This window comes from Empidonax traillii, unplaced genomic scaffold (genome assembly GCF_003031625.1).
Source record: "Empidonax traillii isolate 1590-97213 ecotype Southwest subspecies unplaced genomic scaffold, ASM303162v1 scaffold374:size1477467, whole genome shotgun sequence".
Classification (NCBI taxonomy): domain Eukaryota; kingdom Metazoa; phylum Chordata; class Aves; order Passeriformes; family Tyrannidae; genus Empidonax; species Empidonax traillii.
The window spans coordinates 944,895-960,365 of record NW_020955567.1 but is presented as its reverse complement, the minus strand read 5'-3'; the positions used below and the strand labels follow the sequence as shown (position 1 = coordinate 960,365).

The 15,471-nt window shown below is 38.6% G+C and overlaps 1 protein-coding gene across 1 annotated transcript in view; it reads right to left on the bottom strand.

The window, feature by feature from the left end:
* The window catches only part of NELL2 (neural EGFL like 2), a 144,333-nt gene that overhangs the window by 116,386 nt on the left and 12,476 nt on the right, over positions 1-15,471 (bottom strand). The window contains exon 3 of the mRNA XM_027892909.1: positions 8,261-8,411. Within this exon, the coding sequence (XP_027748710.1) occupies positions 8,261-8,411 (151 nt within the window). The remainder of the gene's footprint in view (positions 1-8,260; positions 8,412-15,471) is intronic.

Below are 15,471 nucleotides of genomic sequence, written 5' to 3'. Positions count from 1 at the left end.
CAGTCCCGGCAGGACCTGCTCTTTGGGCTGCGACAGACCAGCCCAGGGGAGACTGAAGAAGTAAAAGACAGGATGTACAGCAAAACATTAGAGATTTAGGAGGTGAACGACCAGGCGGTCCTGCTGTACACAGTATCGGTCTTTGAGAAGAGGGAGGTATGGCCATTCCAGCTAACAGCCAGCATTGGCAATGCCGAGTCTTTGATGGCTCACTTGTTCATTTGGCATCCTTGCTCACACAACAAATGCGCACTGTAACTGCCCACGCTTACTCCAGGCAAATAATAATTTTAACTTCATTTTACAGCATGCAGACAAATATTTTAGAAGCTAAAGGCAAGATATCATGTCTGTTGCTTAATAATTTATTACAGAGTGGGTTTTTGGATTTTTTTTTTTTAACTTTTCCTACTTAAAGTTATAGGTATAGTGTTAAAAGAGTTCTTCATGACTTTTCAATCTACACTAAAAAGAAACACCAATAAAATTAAAGAGGAATATGTACTTAAGAATAAAATTAAAATCCTTAGCTCCACTACTTATAAAAAAGTCTTCATCTGAAGATTTTTATATGAAAGTTCTGGCTTCTTTGTTAGGTATAATTAAATAAAACAAACAAACAAACAAAACAAAAAAATACAGAGATCCCATTCAGTAGACCCTACTCATTGCAAACTACAGTTACAATAGCAGTAAGCTATTCTTCTGGGTGTAGATTATGAAGACGTAAAAGTAATTCACACAGCACCACTATCACATTCAGCAACGCATTATTTGCTATTTTCCATGGTATGATGACTGGGCAGTCAGGAGTGAGAGCCTTATTCTTCTATTTGGAAGTAATATTTAGCATTCTGAAACATTAACTAGGAGTTTTTACAGCTTGGTGCATCCCCTAGAACAACATGGCATCAAAATATCCCCAGATGGATTCTCATTTTTTCAAACTAAATGATTCTATGATTATATGAAATGTAACGCACCAACTTCATTTTACCTGTAAAAATCTAGTTTCCACTTCTTACACTACTTCTTGATCTTACTGGCTTTGCCCTTTTCCTTGACTATCTAGAATTCTACCTAGGTAAGAGAAGATTGGCAGTTTTGCCAGAGAGCAAAAAATTTAGAAATGGTCTTTATTTTCCTGGATATGTTGGTAACACTTATTGCAAGTGCACAATGGGCAGGAAAGCCAGCAATTCCACTTCTGTTCCTTTCTTTTGCTGAATACAGTTTTGGAGCCAGAAATGAACTTTCTGACTTAGGATTTTCTGACTTTTGTTCAAAAGTGTTGATCCATCTATTAAAACCAAATATTTTGACAGAAACCAGAAACATTATCACAGCAAAGCTTGCAGGGTCTAGGATGAAATGCTTGCTAAAATGAGAGAGAGAGAGAGAGAGAGAGAGAGAGAGAGAGAGAGAGAGAGAGAGAGAGAGAGAGAGAATCTAAGGTTTTCTAAAAGACTTTCTCAAATACTCTTTAAAATCATGGTTGTTACCTATACAAAACCTGAGAACCCAAGCGAAGAGAGCTCAGAATTAGAAGAGGGTATTACCCATATCAACATAGAATGAACAAACAATAGGACAGTAAACCAGCCTCTCAGGAAGACCTGATGGGGCTATGAGGCTTTTCCATTACATCATATTATCAATAAAACACAGGTACAAGAGAAATCTAAATTCAGTAAGTTGATGTCAAGCCCTATGCCTGCACTAATAAATAAAGCCAGTTAGGCCAACTCCCTGGTCCTAAAGATAAACGTGAACAGTAGTGTTCCACTACAACTCACACCCATGTTGATGCTCTCTCATACTTTTTCCCTGACATTGGTGCGTTTTTCCACACTGCCTGGTGGGAACAGGCCCTGGACAATGCTGCTCCACAGACTGGCCCTGACATCATCTGCAGGAGAGACAAAAGCATGATAGGGAAGATGCTAACAATTATGCAAAATGAACAGCAGGCCAGTGCTCCAGCCTGGGTGCTGTTTGGTTTACTAGCACAGCCCTGGCCAGGCACTGCCAACAAAGCTGCACCACCACTGCATCAAGTGGGGGCAAAAAGAAAGAAAAAGACAATGATACTCCTCAGGGCACTTGTGTTTTTTTTCCCATCTGAGACAAGTTCAAGTCCCTGCTCCAAATCAGGCAGAGTAGAGATTAACCATATGTGGAAAATGCCTCTGAAGCCCCCCAACCAGAGAGCTACTGATTATTCTGGCACTTACATCTCTTTTGCTGTTTATTTTCTTCCACCACAAAATGGTGTTCCAGCACAACACTGCTCCTTGCACTGGATAGCTACGGAGGACAGCTGGGGAGGAGGGAGGTGCTTAATGTGCTCAGGCACTGGAGCCCAGTGCTGGGATATGCATGGAGGAACACCCTCCTCATTGGGATGTTCATGGGAGAGAACAGTCAGGTGAGAAATGTCTGGAAGGGCAGACAAACACCATCCACACACATGCACCTGCACAAACTACTACTGCACAGCACTGCACCTTTTCCCCAGACAGAAGGAAGCCACAGCACAAGGGAGCAGCTAGGAGAGTGAGGTTGCAATACCATGATATGAAGGTGAAGGCTAGGAAACAAATATCTGAGACTGCTCAAATCCTTCCCATCAGTGTCCCCCTCAGTGTCTCTATCTGATTCAAACTATTAAAGGACATGGGACAAAAATGGATGTCAATAAGATATTGTTTCTATCACCATCTTGCAGCCCCTCATCTGATTTCAGCGGGACTGCTGTGGTCTGGAAGCCTTTGCTGGCTTTGAAGTCAAGAACTCGCCTCTCACCTGAGAGATCTCTCCACTTAGAAAAGTTTGAGGTCAACTCTGCCTCTAAATCAGGGAGGAAAAATCTCCCCCACACCTTGTAGAGTCTGAATAGCTTCTGCTGAGTTTAGTGCTATGATGCAAGAGTCCCTGGCTGTTAGAGGAACAAGATATCCCAGTTCCTCCAATGCTAGCACTGATGAGAAGGCAGGGCTCCCATCCAGCCTTCCCACAGCACTGAAGGGAGAAGCCAGGAGCCACAAGCAGGAACTGAGGTCTCACCAAGCTCTTCAATGCACTTCAATGCACTTCAAAAGCTATTCTTATAAAAGGTGCTGTCTGGAAACCACCAGGACAAAACCATCTTCAGCCCCAGGGATGGGCTGGTGAGCAAAACCATGACACTCAGAAAAATTCAAACCTGATATTACAGTACATTGTCCACACCATTCCTGTTTGAGCCATGGATATGAAATCGAATTCCCAAACAAGAAAATATTTTTTTAAATATTAATTCTTGCCTTTGAGCAATTGCTCTCATTCCTCTTATCTCTCTCACTAACCCCATTTATCAATATATTTATTTCCACTTTATTCTCAGTCCTAGGAATATCAGTCTTGCCTATGTGAAGCTTCCCCTTGTACAAAAAAAAAAAAATCAATGAGGGAAGAACTTTCTCAGATCAAACAGTATAAAAACAAATGGCACAAACCAGCCCTCTCTTTCCATTTCTTAACAAAGTTTGTCCAAGGAGAGTAAGAGGACTATAATAAAATAAGCAACTTCCTGATATATGCATTAGTAAAAGAAAAAGGTACTTTCAAAATAACTCCTCCCATTTCCTACCCTGTAAGAATAGAATTTTCTTTGCTATTTACTTGTTCATAAAAGCATTTCAAACAACAGCAGAGGAATAATAGTATCTGTCAAAACTCATATTTCAACTATTTCAGTGGTGGTTTAGGAAGGAATAATCGTTTGTCTCTTATTCAAAAAGGCCTGTCACTAGTCTCAATTCAAGTAAGAGGTTCCAGGTATAGAAGCATTCTGATAAGAAGTTTTCAACCAATTCACCCTGGATTAGTTGGCACTATGGTGATTTACATTGGACAGACTGGCCTCACTTGATTAAAAAAAATTACAGAATAGTTTTCAATGTGCATGCATGCATGACAAGAATGTACACACTATTGGTAATATTTTTCCTTTTTTCTTTTTTTTTTTTTTTTTTTTTGGTCACAAAGTATAAACTAAACTGAAGAAAAAAAATCCCCAAGCAACAGTGACATGGTGTCAATCAAATTTATAATAACTTTCATAACCAACACTTAAAGAAATAGTGATTCCTAACATTATGAGGACATTAAACTCAGTATAACACAGAACTGCTGCTTTACAAATATTTCCATCTAACCCCATACTTGGGGATAGAAGTTAATCTCACAAACAAACAGAAACAAGGAATTTTTCTCTTTTGGGATAAAGAGCCAAACCAAGCTGTCAGTATCTACAAAGAGAATCCTTTGTGCCAAAGAATCTTCTCGTGCACTAGAAAAGCAGTGAATGAATGAAAAAAAAATTTTTTTTTGACAGGTTTGATGAAACATGCAACCTGTATCAAAAGAATAGAAGACTAACACCAGAGAAGTTTTAAATCACTAGAGAAATTGAATTCAAAAGCAATTTATTGTTATGAACAAATACCAGAAGGTTAATGACTGTCATCAGACCAGTAAGAAACAGCCACTATGATTTAAAACCAAAAAACCACAATACAACCACTACAACCCTCCTCTCTTCCAACAAAGAACATCATGGAGTGGTTTAAAATACAGAAATAAGCTACTACTTCTTTTGGCACAGGGAACAGCTACATACAGTTTTAATGTTTGAAAATGAATGCCATATTAGTCTTACCTAATGTCTGCTCTGCAAATTATTGGCTTAAGTGGTAATTATTGGCTTAAGTAGTAAATACTGAAAGCTTTTCTCAGTGTAACGTGTTTGCAGCAGATTTTGTGGTGTCAGAGAGGACTCTTCACACTGCAGTCCAGAAATTCTGATACTCATTAACGAAAAGCTGGGAACATATCATCCCACCTCTATTTTAATACGATGATTAAATAGGAAAACAAATCTCATGCATTGGGAATTCACCTCTGGCAACTTATCTCCTTGTACACATAAATCAGTAAGAGATAAAATGTCACAGAGAAGTTCCTCCAGCATACTGAAAGAGGTCAGAAACTACTGTACAGTACCGCCCATTTGACAGCAGATAATCAGAAGACACCAACCACTGTGAAAACAAATGTTAAGTAAGGCAGAAAGTGACAAAATTAGTAGAAGTACAAATTAAGTATAGAGAATAGCTGTCCATAATATTCTATTGATTTCAGTGCTCTGTTTCGGGACATAAAAAGCACTAACCAAAGGAAAGAATGAATAAACTACAACCCATCAATTTCCTGTTTTAAGAGGCCTAATATGCAGAATCTCAAGAGACAGGAATATAACATTAGTTACATAAAGCCATCTAACCAATAAGGAAGAAAAAGGTTTATTATATCTCTCCACTGCTGATGATTAAATAAAAATATATGATGGAATAGCGAGACCTAACATATATTACAACCTCATCACAGATTAAAATCATCTCTCTGCTGACTGTTCCTTCAAGAATTACATAAGACAAATTCAGAAGTGAGGAGGATAATACAGCTTAAACTGAAAGCTGTGAGTAAACACACAGTAATCAGTGTTTAACAGTGCTTCTACTCAGACTTAAGGCATCCCTTCATTCACACAATTAAACATTCACCTTGTTAATGTGAAGTAAAATGCATTTTAGGCAGGGCACTGTATGTGGTCAAGGTGATGCTCTCAAGTTAAGAAAATATTCATAATTTCTATCTTTCAGACATATGCCACACATAAAAGATGCATTCAGCTGCCTGAAATTCACCTGAACAATTACTGACATGTAATTTGGATTCCTTGACACCCAAAAGTTGGGGTTTTTTTGGAAGTATCAATCTCCACACTGTGCCCAAAACTAACACTGCCTGAGTGCCTTGGCTGCTCTAATCAGCGGGGAAAAAAGCAATGTCTGTGGAAATGTATGAGCAAGTTAGAAAGAGACAGTAAAAAGTACTGTTTCAGATTTTTTCACTAAGTTTATTTTTAAATATTTTAATATATTAAATACTAGAGAAAAGCATAATTATTATAAAATGGGAAGTCAGCTTTGATATTCAGCTAGGAAAATAAAAGTAAAACCATTTCACTGAGTATGAAAAGATTACTATATTTGCAGAACATCATTTCAGGAGCTCCTTTTAGTGGTGACAGCAACAGCCCAGTCTCAGCAAATGCCCAAGCCTCAGACTTACATGGAGAACTTCTGTATCTCTCTGACAGCCCAAAGACAGGATTCAGCACATGACATTCAAGAGCAAACTTTGTGAAACCAATCCTGTCAACTTCTTAAGACCCAAAGCTTTAAATAGTTGCATGTTCATATCTCAGTGGAAGTATTTATGTTTTATGATCTTCAAAATGGAACCAGCAAAAAAAGAACAAAAACAACCACATAAAACTAGACAACACAAAGTCAGTGAACTCTGAATCATGTAAACTATTTTAGATCTATAAAGGAAATAATAAAATTTTTAAAAGTAACTGCAATTTAGGAAATGCTCTCAATTGCTGTAAACTAACATATTTGCACCAAATTCTTCTAGTTTCTTTTCAAATGGATTACCCAATATTATCCAAAAAACCACAACGAAGTATTAACAAGTAGATTGTTCTTTACCTGCTTCAAAAAATCTGACCTAATGAATGACTATTTGCCTAAATAAACTAAAAAAACCTTTTTCTTCTTTTTCGATTATCCAAAGGCTTACAAGGAGACCCAAAAACTAAACAAAGAATATATCCCTACAGAAAAGTTATAAGAGGAAATAATAAGATAAAGAAGACAAATGGTGGCAGGAGGTTTTTTCACCAAGGCACAAACTGGTTATTATCTCCATTTTCATAGCTCTAACACTATAACATTAGAATAAGAATAATAACAGTTTTCACAGTCAATAGAAAAAGGGCCCAAAAAATGTTCAACAGTGCCACTAAGTTACACATCCACAGTTAAAATACCTACACACATAACATGGACCTTCTGATTTCAACTAGAAACTTTGACAAATGCTTTCTGTTGATGTAAGACAGTTCAAATTTTGACATGCAGATAACCAGAAGATCACATCACCAAAGAATCACAGAATTGGTTAGGTTGGAAGAGTCCTCTGAGATCTTTGAGTCCAACCTATGACCAAACACCACCCTGTCAACTAGACCATGGCACTAAGTGCTCCGTCCAGTCTATTCTTAAACACCTCCAGGGATGGTGACACCCTGAGTAGTCCATTCTAATGTCTAATCACCCTTTCTGTGCATTCATTCCTCCTAATGTCCAATCTAAACCTACCCTAGCACACCTATGTCCTCTTGTCCAGTTGCTGGTGGCCTGGGAAAAGTTGCCTGGGGGTGCAACCCTCACCTGGCTACAACCTCCTTTCAAGTAGTTGTAGAGAATAATAAGGTCACCCCTGAGCCTATTCTTCTCCAGGGAAACCCAGCTCCCTCAGCCACTCCCGTAAGACTTGTGCTCCCATAAGACCCTTCACAAGCGTCCTTGCCCTTCTCTGGACACACTTCAGCACCTCGATGTCCTTCCTGAATTGAGAGACCTGGAACTGGACACAATCCTCGAGGTATGGCCTCACCAGTGCCAAGTACAGAGGGACAATCACTTCCCTAGTCCTTCTGGCCATGCTATTTCTGATACAGGGCAGGATGCCACTGGCCTTCTTGGCCACCTGGGCACGCTGCTGGCTCATGTTCACTGGTTGTTGACCAGCACCCCCAGGTCCTTTTCCACTGGGCAGCTTTCCAGCCACTCTGTCCCCAGCCTGTAGCACCGCATGAGGTTATTGTGGCCAGGAAAGGTTTTCTAGCAAACATTGCAAATATTTTTAGTAAAGTTCTCTGCCATTCATGGGGGGGTATAAGCCCATATCTGAAGGATTTTTTTGTTTTTTTAAAACTGCTTGCAGTGTTAAAAACTGGTGAAGAGGTGAACATACAGGGCACAGCTTTGAGAATCAGTGCAGCTCTACTGACGTGACACTTTTACACCAGCTGATCATCTGGTCCTTATGGTTACGAACGACAACAAAGAACTGCCTTTTCATGCCCTTGGTGGCAAGAGAATGTAAAGACTAACATCTATTCCCCTTTCCTCCGCTGATTTGGATCTGTGAATTTTTATGAATCTGCACAATATGGCTATCTAAACACTATGAATATTTGCAAATGATCTGCTACACAACAATTTTGCTCTAATTTATATTCAATTTTTACTGCATAAATACATATACTTTTATTAGCCAGTATACAGATATCAGTGCTTACCTGTGATCTAAATGATGAATAGAGAGAATAACCCCTGAATTCAAATGGGCTTGTTTTAAGGTCACAAGAATTGTGAATTCATATTTATTTCTTAACTTCTGAAAAAATTTTTCAGCTGTTTCTGGAGATGCTTTAACACTTCTTGAAGTATCTAAAAAAATACAAGAGGAAAAAAAACTCAGTATAAAATTTTACTTTATGTCTTCATTCAAATAGCTTACAAAATATCAAGGGATTTATGAGAAGCACAATTGAACAGACAGGCAAAAGCAGGGACCAAAGTATTTTAAACATCAGTTTTACATGCAGTAGGAGCCATTTCAATGAAAAGGACACATTTTCTAGGACACCTATTCTATTGTGCAGAAGGGTGGTGTTTTGCTTTGAATCAGGGTCATAACTCTTTTACCTTCTCCATGGATGCCCACATGGTACCTTTAATATCTCCTCAAAAGTATGGGCTCACTAGCAGTGAAGCAAATTTAGTAACAACACTATATATGAGGCTAAACCATGAATCATGACCTGAGCATCTTTTTAATGCCTTCTACAAAAATGTAAAATACACAAATAAATAAATTAATTAATATAAAAGAAAAAAATCAAAACAAAGCAAAGAGCAGACCTCTTTAGGGACAATTTACTCAGCTTTAGGTAATTTTGTAGTTATCTTAAAAACTCACCAAATTTAAAAATATATTATTGCTAATTAATCACTATATACTCCAGTTGTGTGGTATTTTGCTGCTGCTTCTTTCACAGAATGTCATGTATCTTTTTTAGAGTAATGACATACACAAAATAAAGATTTTAGTTTAAAAAACCCACACACAGCCAAGACTGAAGCAATATTTCTGCTGAATTTGTACATAACATGCATAGAAAATAAAAAAGCCCAAGCTCAAAACCTCTAGAGAGATAATTTACAAAATAAGATGTCAAATGTTAGAAAAACAATTCCCAAGGTTTTCCATAATACATTATACCAGGAAAAAATTAATATTCATTTTTAATGCACAAAATCAATTCATTAGCATGTATAATCAACTGTGTAAGAACTAAATCAATTCACAAGCTTCTTGTCATAGTAATTTGACCATCCTGCTCCATGTGTGGACACTAACACAGGAACAGCAGTAGAGGTCACCACAATAGAACTGGTAATTTTCTTTTGGCAGCACTGGAGCTGAGCTCTCAAGTACACCACTCTCAGTGCACACCACTGTTCTTAAAACAGTTCTATTCTTTAAGTTGGACCTATGAAAATGCTGCTCTTCATTAATGGAGTTGATTGTGGTTTATGGATCAGGAATATTTTTAATATGTATTTAAGCAATGTAACAACCTGTACAGCTCTGAAGTCCTAACCAAGCTCCTGCAGAGTGTCACACCAGGCTGAATTTCATTTGTTTTTCACAAAGGGGAATCCAAAAGAAAAAAAAAATCTGATTTCTAAATTTCTTTCTACCAAATTCCTATGAAATTCTCATGAGCAACTGATGAAAGAAAGTATATGCATAACACCCCTACCCTTATACAAGGCTAATTCACACATAAATAACCTTCTCCCCCTCCCATATGAACTTTTATTCCAAGTGGAGCTATTGGGATGCAAACATTGCACTACAGATAGCCTGTGCTTTAGCAAGGAAACAAATCTTCACCATCACATGGAGCTCTCCAGACCTGTCCCAGACCTCATCACTGTGCTGAGAGAGGCGGGGGAAACAGAGCTACCTCAGCACCCTCAGGAGAGGAATCTTTTTTGAGGTCTACTCATGTCACCCCGAATCACCCTATCAACTAGGTTGGAGGAGAATTTTCCATTGTCTATTCTATCAAACCTTATCTGGGCACCCTATAATCATTCATCGTGGCCTTAGATAACCTTCTTGTACACAGACAATAGCATCAAGGCCTGATTACATCATGCTCAAAGCCTTTATATTAAGATTACTGTCAGATTAACTGCTTGAGTATTAAATTTCCAAAACACATGGCCATTCAGTTTTGGTATTGCAAATAGGCCAGTTCATACTTGCTGCTCAAAAAAGCTACACAGCCTTTTCAATTATTACTACTCTTACAAAGCACAAAACTCTTTGTTCAGGGCAGGCACCAGGTGGATTTCTTAAAAGCAAGATGACTCAAAGGTCCTTGATCTGTCAGACCCATTCTTTTTACACTAACACAAGAGTGCAAATCCCTCCTTCCAACTGGCTTTCAACACCAGCAGTAGGTGCTTGACAGATGACCAGCTATGCTTGACAAATAATTCTTCAGGCTTGTTCTTGACATTTGGCTTCTAGTAATCAGTTTAACACCCAAGGAAAAAACTTTACAGTTTTACAGGACTTCTTCCATAATAGCTTGGAAAATCAAACAGGTGTATCTCAGATAATAATTTGTGGTTTCTCGATAGTTACATAAAAACCTCATACTGTGAAGATTTCCAATACACAAATCCAAAGACATAAATCTCTTTAAAGTGCAAAAATAAGGAGAGAACTATCAGTTTGAATACAAAATTTGTCTCTAGCCATGATACATATATATTTGGTTTACTTTCCTAGAATATTGCCTGTGTTTGGTTTGATCACACCACTACAACTCACAAACCCATAGTGTCATCAACCCATCATAAATTTAGAGAAGAATGAAAGTGACAATGAAAGAAACAAAAATCCAAACTCAAAGCATGTCTCACTCCTCGTTCAAGTTAGAGGTCCTTTAAGATCTAACGCAGCAAAGCAATCTGAAAGCCCAGTGAAGAAAATCACTGACCACAAAACCTGAAGGAACTCAGCCTTTCAGATGACAAGCTTAGCAGCTGTCTGTGTTTGCAACAACCTTCACTACTAGGATGCATTTTCCCCTCCCAGAGACAATCTGCAGTCAGAGCTCTGCAGCAAACATCAACACCACACCAGTGTTTCCTTGACGTTTCAAGAGCAGATGTTGTCACTTCAATTACATTCATGAGATGATAATTACTGCACTATAACCTAGACAGCAAGTCTAACTTTCACCAGGACTCATTCCACAGGTCCAAAGGCACTTCCACCAGTGCAAACAGGTGTTGCAGAAAGAAGCAGTTTTATCCTTTGCCATCACCAGCCTTTAATTGCTTCTCCTCATCCCTATGGTGACAACTGCATTCACGTAAACATATGAGGAACCATATTAGGCAACTGATCAAATTTAACTAGCCCAACCATGCCCTGCCACAAAAAAAAAAAAAAAAAAAAAAAAAAAAAAAAAAAAAAAAAAAAAAAAAAAAAAAAAAAAAAAAAAAAAAAAAAAGCGCCTTTGCTTACTGAAGGTAAGCAGGTAAGCAGGTAAGGGAAATTTCCATACATAGCACCAGAAGCATACTAAATCACACAGAGGAAAGACTTAGAACAATCCATTCATTACAGATGTTTTCCAATCCACAATAAAAACCCCAGTTATTAAACAGTGGATAACTTGTTTCATCAAAGGGTGTGTTGAGTTTCTGAAGAGCATCTAAAGGTAAGCATACAGTATGAACTGAATTATAAACCAGATTCCTGCAGAAGTCTTTGAAGGAGGCATCCTAACTAATTGAGCTCCACAGTTTGTTTCATGTCCACATAATCAGCTTTTAACAGCAGCATCTATGAATCAATTCTGCATCTGACTGTAAGTTTGCTGAACTATCCAAATTAAAGTCTAGTGGTTTGTGAGAAAAAGAAGGGCTGCAGGCTAAAATGAATCTGAAAAATATAATAAGGTTGGCTCAATTTTGTTTCATTTTCCTACGTTAGTTGAGATGAGTGTCACAAGCATATATTCACATTCTGCCACTTCCCCATACTCCAATTTTTGGCTAATATTTTCTTAAATAAGAATTTCACACAGACTACAAAGGGCAACTGTTTACTTCATATTGTTCTTTTATTTAAGTAAGTAACGTGGGCTAAGCTGCTCCCAGCCAATGGGGCAGCATACAAAGCCAATCCGAAAGCAGAATCTTTCCAACTCTGGAGGGGTGTAGCAGGTTTTTAAGTGGAGCACAGTACATTCAAATTCAGGAGTTGCATTCCTGTAATGCAAACTGAAGACAGAGAGAAGTAAAACAACCTTTATTAGACTAAAACCCTGCTAGACATGATGCACTTTACATACTTTAGCAGAAAGGCTGGCTGTTTTGCTATTTCAACTGATACATAACATCAGCTCATAAAACATTTTGAGACACTTTTTCCATACATTTTTAATTGGTTTCTCATAGATTCCCAGTCGTTTCAGAGAGAATAGCAAAACAGGAGCAGCTATAGTTTTCCAAACCCACATGAACCTGATTTGGTTTCTCCAGTGCTGTAGGAAGGAACTTGGTAAGAGTCTGGGGGAAAGTGTTGCAGTTCTACCTCAAATTTAAAAGACTACAAGATACAGGGTAAACACTAATCCTGTAAGACTCCCAGTGAAGCCATTCCCAAAGGGTGTGCTTCGGCTGCAGGGCCCAGGAGCACTGTCCAGTTCCCAAGCCTGGGTGAACACTAGGATTACAATTTAAATGTATGTCAGGATACAAATGGGTGCATCTAGACCTTTATGTACCCAAGTGCTCCCTGTAAACTGGGTACAGCCTGGTCTCCCCAGCACAAAAACAAGTGCCAGGAGCAAGAATGTTAGTAAATCTCTCAAGTTAAATGATCAGGACCTTGGGGTACCCACAGACTGTTTAGGGAGATAGCCCACAAACTGCCCTTGTAGTTTAGACACCACCATGATGTGATGTGTCTCCCTTCTTATGCCCATTAAAGAAATGCTTCAGTAAGGATGTATGCAAATAGAAATGCAATAAATGGGAAGGAGAAAGGAAAGAGGGCAAAATGCTCTTCAGCTGTAACTAAACAATCAACACAAAACCTGACTTGAAGCCAAATCATTAAATCAAATAAAAACAAAGGGGAAAATGTCACAGTTTGTTCTCACAGCATTTGGGGAGGTTCCAACTGCCTTTGCTTTGTAGCTCCCTCTTTTCTGAATGTCAGATACAGCTTTGTTGTGTCATCCATCTTCCTCCAGTTCAAACCATATGCAAAGTCCCATAAGTCACGACATGAAAGATCAGACTGACATGAAAGGTTAGGAGAAAGACATGCCTCTAAACACATTTTCCCCCACTCATACTTAAAAAATTCAACTTCATACTGTTCATCCTCAGAAAATGGTAATCGTATCACTTCTGACCAAAAGTGTGGCTCACCAAAAGTATGGCTACACACTTTGATGTTTAAAGTCACCTTGGCACAACTAAGAATTAAAATCCACTGCAGGACAAGACGAGGGAAAGCTGTGAGAGTCTGGACACCTAGGCTTAAAGGCAGTTGCAGTGTTTTTGATTTAAAATAACCAAATCATTATTATGGACTGAACTTGTTTGTGTAATTGGAAAAGTTTGTACATTTGTCTAAATGATCATGATTTCATTCAAAGTACTTTGCTAGAAATGTTTTCTTCTCCATGGTCAAAGTCCCCAGGGAATTTTGCTTGGTTTATCAAGCTTGTTTGCTTTCTTAACTTTTTGTTTTGAAGCTATAGGAACATTAAAAATTAACAACTATGCAAATAAAATTAAAATAGAACATATTTAATAGGGGGAAACCTTCTACCTGGTATGGCAGACTGAGAAAACTGAGTGATAGCAAGCTTTCAACTATTTCTGCCTGCTCCTGGCACTGACTTGGATGACTCCTTAGGATAGACTTTGAAAATTCAACTGTGCCAAACTACAGCTCTAATGTAATATGCATTCCCTTTATATTGACAATAATACCACTGAATTCTGCCTAGAAGCATTGTGCAAAAGACATGATACAAACCTAGTTCGAGAGTGATTATTCTAGTGCCTGGGTTAAGCCTCTGAGCTCATGTACTGACCGGCTGCTTCTAGGAACCGAGAAAAGTCACATCTAACTGAATCTTTCTGTGATGCTAAGCTTACCTTCCTACAGCCCAACTAATATGACTTCCCCTGCTAAAACAGTCTCTGCATCCCTGTGAGGCTACAAACCAGTTGAGATGCCAGCCTCTGAAGCACAAACTCTTTCAAAACATGGCAAACCCCTAAAATGATCTTGAGAATCATTCTTTGTGGCACACATATACTTAACTAGACTGCGCTGTGTGAAATGGGGAAGGTGGATCTTTCCTTCCAGCCCATCCACCTTCTACACTAGCAGAATTCAACTCCTTCAGTGGAGCTGTCAAATGAAGGGTGCAGCTGCTCAATACGATTCTTCACTTGCATTACAGACCATGGAAATGTCATTTCAGTGGTGGTGTGCCTCAGTGTGTCAGCAGCACAGTGCAAACAGCCACAGAGAGCACCTCTCCTTGGTTAGTAGATCCATACAACACAGAGAAGCAGATGTAGAGAGAATGAGCGGTAGATTTACAGCACTACATAAACATTCATTTGAGCATAGGACTAGGTATCATGGTTCTCTCAGTCTCAGGCTTAACTTGGCAGAGCACAATGTTAAGACACTTGGACAACTCTCATCCTCACTTGAGCTGTCGTCCTTACAGCAAAGAAGGAATTCACAATAGGATTACGAGTGGGTATCATTTACTGTAACGTCAAAAAGGCTGCACATCAAAAAGTCAGGTGTACTCTTCCAAAAATATACATGGCCCATAACTAAGGGTTTCATGACCTTTGGATTCAGTAAGCAAAAAGCAATAGGAGGTAAATAGGTACAGTAAATATGCTAGTGACTGTATCTCCATTAGCATATTTCTGACAATTTTTCAAACCTTTTGCAAATGAAAGGATAAGAAACCTAACTATAGGAAAACCTTAACTTTAAATGTGTAGAACTTCGAATTAGAAGTCTGTGTTCTCAGCACAGGAGGTTGAAACGGCTGATTTGCTAAGAAGCAATACAGATCCTGCCACACTAGATTGTTACTAAAACAACTCCCACCAAACCACCACAGAAAATGAGAATGTGCTCTCCTGAACATTTCTGAAAGGAATTTTAGAAACGCGCAGATCAATGCAGGGGGAAGCACCACAGGTACAAAAGGACTATCAGGAATTTTTAAAGACATATGTGATACAGAAAACTTCTGTTCCTTGTTCAGAAGAAATAGTATCCCTTTCAATGCAACTATGTCATCATGCTAGATACTATCACCAGGAGACAGGATGCTACACAGGGCAGACCTATTACATA